General features: G+C 49.3%; 1 protein-coding gene across 8 annotated transcripts in view; it reads left to right on the top strand.

The window, feature by feature from the left end:
* PBX3 (PBX homeobox 3) overlaps window positions 1-2,546 on the top strand; it is a 102,581-nt gene extending 100,035 nt beyond the window's left edge. For all 8 annotated transcript variants that reach the window (XM_059864996.1, XM_059864999.1, XM_059864992.1 and 5 more), the window contains one exon: window positions 980-2,546. In XM_059864996.1, coding sequence (XP_059720979.1) covers window positions 980-1,072 — 93 coding nt within the window. In that variant the 3' untranslated portion in view covers window positions 1,073-2,546. The remainder of the gene's footprint in view (window positions 1-979) is intronic.
* Window positions 2,547-3,820: the final 1,274 nt, after the last annotated feature.

The raw sequence follows: 3,820 nt of genomic DNA, 5'->3' as shown, positions 1-3,820 counted from the left end.
GAAGCTGCGCTGTTTGCTGTTTCATCTGCAGAGGAGATAATTACGGAGGCTGCTCTCCCCTGGTGCAGCCGCCCGGCGCTCCGTGCCGTGATGGATGAGCGCGGAGCCGGGCCGGCCGTGGGGTGCGAGGGGCGGCGGCCGCGGCTCCCCCGCCACACCGGCGCTGCCCTGCGCGTCTCCCCGGTGTCCCCGGCCCGGAGGGTTCGGGTGGCCGAGCCCCAGGAGCACATTTTCCTGCTAACCTTTCCCTGCCAGGGCCGGGGGCAGCGGCGGCGCGGCCGGGGCCGCTCTCGCGGGCGCTGCGCTGAGGCCTCCCCGTCACTTCCACTCAGCGTCCCCCAACTCACGAGCCCCGCGCCTCCCTCTTCTTGACTGACATAAAAATATGTAGCGACAAGCTGTCTGCCACAGCCGAAATCCGATCAGACATTGATTCCAGCAATTGCCTCGATTGGCCGAGACATAAGGCAAATTTGTTCCTGCGCTGCTCGTGCTGAGGCAGGTCTGAGGCGGGAGGGCCGCAGCCGCGGCGCGGAGCGGGCCCGAGCGGGGCCGCCGCTGCGGATAATTGCAAACCCGATCCTCCCTGCCTTTGGCCGGCAGCTGGGGGGACACTGCAGGGAGCCAGGTGGGGCAGCTCTGCCGAGGGCCCTGCCCGTGGGGAAAGGCCATGCCGAACTTGGGGAAGTGAGGGGAGACGCGGGGGTTAAACACGGATTGCCCCAGGCTTGTCTTCTCAGGGGAAAAAGCTGAAGCGCCGGTGAAGGGATGTTCCTCATTAAAACAGGGATGATCTGCAGAAATCCCACAGTCCTGGCTGCAGGCAGCATCTGGCTGAAGGCTCCTGCTTTCCCTGCCCGTGCACAGCCCTGCAGAGGGCGGACAATCCCCTTCCCGAGCAGCCCCTCAGCCCCGCCGTCGGCCCGCGGTGTAATTAATATGCGCAATGGTATCAATTGACTTGTTTTTGCCTTTGCAGGCTAATGGAGGCTGGCAGGACGCAACCACTCCATCTTCTGTGACTTCCCCTACAGAAGGGCCGGGAAGTGTGCACTCGGATACCTCTAACTAATCTCCTAGCAACACTTTTTCCCTGAGCTGAGATGCCTTGATTAGCGCATTCAGAGTTGCAGGAGAAAAAGGAAAGAGTTTTTTGTAGCCAACCACCTACAGCTTTACTGTAAAACCTTGTCTTATTAGAAAACTTGGTAAATCTGTTTTTTAAAGGTATCATAATCATTTGTATTTATACTTAAAACACACAATGTTAAAAAGCACTTTATCCAATTAGGCCAAGATTTAGCATTGTTTATAGCCCTGTAACTATTTTATCATAATTTATTATCAGCAGTTTTAATGATGTTGGTCTACCAGTTGCCAATTACTTGGCCTTAAGGGTAAAAGTACAGGACAAGCTTAACCTCAGTAGCAAGAGCAGACACAAAGAACCGCCTCACCCAAATTTAATTGTGTGCATATTTCCATGGAAAGTCGACAGGAATCACAGACTTTGATTGTGTTTCATCTTTTCATATCTCTCACAGAGCTGGAATAAAAAGAGCTGTTCAGTTATTTCGGTTAACAATGGTCGTGTTTAAGAATCCTTATTCGTCACATTTTTGTTGAGCTCTATTGTCTTACAAATTAGATTGGAAACCAGGAGCATCTTTTCTTGCTAAAGCCCCCCCCCTCCCGGCACCCGAGCCTCCCCTCGGAATCCCGACGCGGACACAGGTTGCTCTTGGGAGATGCCGACTCTTGCTGCTGGTCTCTGTGCACGCCACCACCGGGGTTTTACAGTACGAGCTGGGTGCTACCCACGCCTGCCAAGGGCTGGTGCCTCTGCTTGGCAGCAAACCACAAACAAAGGAAAAGGAAAGGAAAGAGCACCGTGATATGGAGTGTTGTACATAGTGTAGCAAAAGAGTATTTATACATCTCACCAATCAAACACAGCTTTATTACCTCATGCGAACTCATACAAACCAATAGACTTTCAACATGTTCTGTAGCTTAGAGTGCTCACTTACTACCTCTGAACGATACTCACGCTGTAGTTTGTCTCTTTCTTATCTTTTTGCATCTTGTAATTAACTCTTTGTTTCCCCACGAAATGTAATGTACATTGTAATCTCCTACAAATCAGGGTTGCCTTGGCAACTGCTAAAGAAGCGGAAGTGGAAACATGGGGTCTTAGGATGGACACAAAACAGTGCAACTGTTGTAAATACTGAGAAGCATTTTGAATGTTCTTCATCTTGTTACTAATACACGCAAAAACCAACAACTAATTGTAATGCATACAGACTTCAGTATTCAGTACTGTACATCCCCCTGGATTGCAGGGGCCCTTTCTCTCTCTCTTTTGTATTGTATGCGATTCTGAAACTGATTGAGTCATGAAAATAATTTGTGGCAGTGATTCTAATGTATTAAACCGTTTCGTGTTACTTTCTAACTGGATTACACCCTGGATTGAAAAGTCTTCCTCGTGGTAGTTATATGTAGTTTCAAACATGAATAAACTTTTTGCTTTCATGATCAAACGTTGACGTAATTTCTTCCTGCTCAGTTCAAGTCAGCCTGAGGAGATGCGTCGGTCTCCAGAGGAGCGAGCTGGCATGGAGCAGGAGCTGAGCATCTCTTTAGAAACACCAGCAGGTCCTTGTGCCCTCTTGCCAGGAGAGAATTGGAAATCCTGGGAGAGGCACATCCTGGGCAAAGGCTTCCACCTGCCAGCGCCTGCCTCCGCTGCTGCCCTGCTCTGCCTGGGAGCCACAAATCAAGTGGAGGTAAAGGAAGGGGTCAGGCCTTTAGATGAGTTTAAAAACCATCATCATATTCACTCTTAATTACCATTTTTATTTAACATTAGCTTTGGAGCTATAGCCTCAGCTAGCAAGTCTAATGTGATTATAAAAATATTTTTCTTTATTAAAAAAACTTTTTTGGAAGGACGTATATATATAAATGCTAATTTTAAGTCTTTTTAATAAAGTAAAGGTCAATAACAGGTAATAGCCTATTTACCATATCTCAAGGAAATTGACTCACAGGAAATCAAATTAACGTTAATCACTTGCAGCAAATGGTCTTTGATAAATATAACTACTCACTACTTGGGTTAGTGCAGCTAGGCAGGAGGAGGCCAGCGCTCACCAGCACCAGCCCCTGCCCAGAGCTGCAGCTCGGTGGCTCTGAGGAGCTGCTGGGCCATCACCTCTCCTTCCCTTTGGCTGTTCAGGCCTTCAGGGGTTCTTTTGGGGGCTGAACAACTATTTGCATGATTCAATGAGCCTCTGGTTCAGCTTTTCTCGACAATTCTTGTATCAGGGTATTTTGTAAAACACCTTTGCTCTCCCACTCTCCCCCGGGCCGTGGCCACACTGCACCCCACGCTCTCACCCACCAGTGACTGCTGCTGCTCTGTTCACAGAGCAGACTCACCTCCATCAGGTTTGGAATTGCACAGTGCTGCTTCTTCCACAGGTGGTGCATTTAAATAAACAAGTAAAGAGCCAGACATGCATTGCAAAGCCTTTGTTATGAGTTAACAGGAGCTGGGGCAGGTGGGGACTGTGGACTGCCAAAGACTTCTGCATGCTGAGGACAAAGCACCCAATAATTTGCATTTGCTAATGGAGCTGCCCAAGTCCACACGCTCAGTGTTCGTGCTACAGCTCAGTGGAAATGGTATTTTATATTTTAAATGTAAAGTGTGTCAGCGGAGGCGTAGTAGGCAGCGTAATGAACACTCAGACGTCCCTCATCTTGATCACATCTCTGCTGGCCACAGGCAAGGACCTGTCACACACTGAGG

Source organism: Haemorhous mexicanus, chromosome 21 (genome assembly GCF_027477595.1).
Source record: "Haemorhous mexicanus isolate bHaeMex1 chromosome 21, bHaeMex1.pri, whole genome shotgun sequence".
NCBI classification, from domain to species: Eukaryota; Metazoa; Chordata; class Aves; order Passeriformes; family Fringillidae; genus Haemorhous; species Haemorhous mexicanus.
The sequence above is the reverse complement of the archived record's forward strand: the minus strand, read 5'-3'. Positions and strand labels throughout refer to the sequence as shown.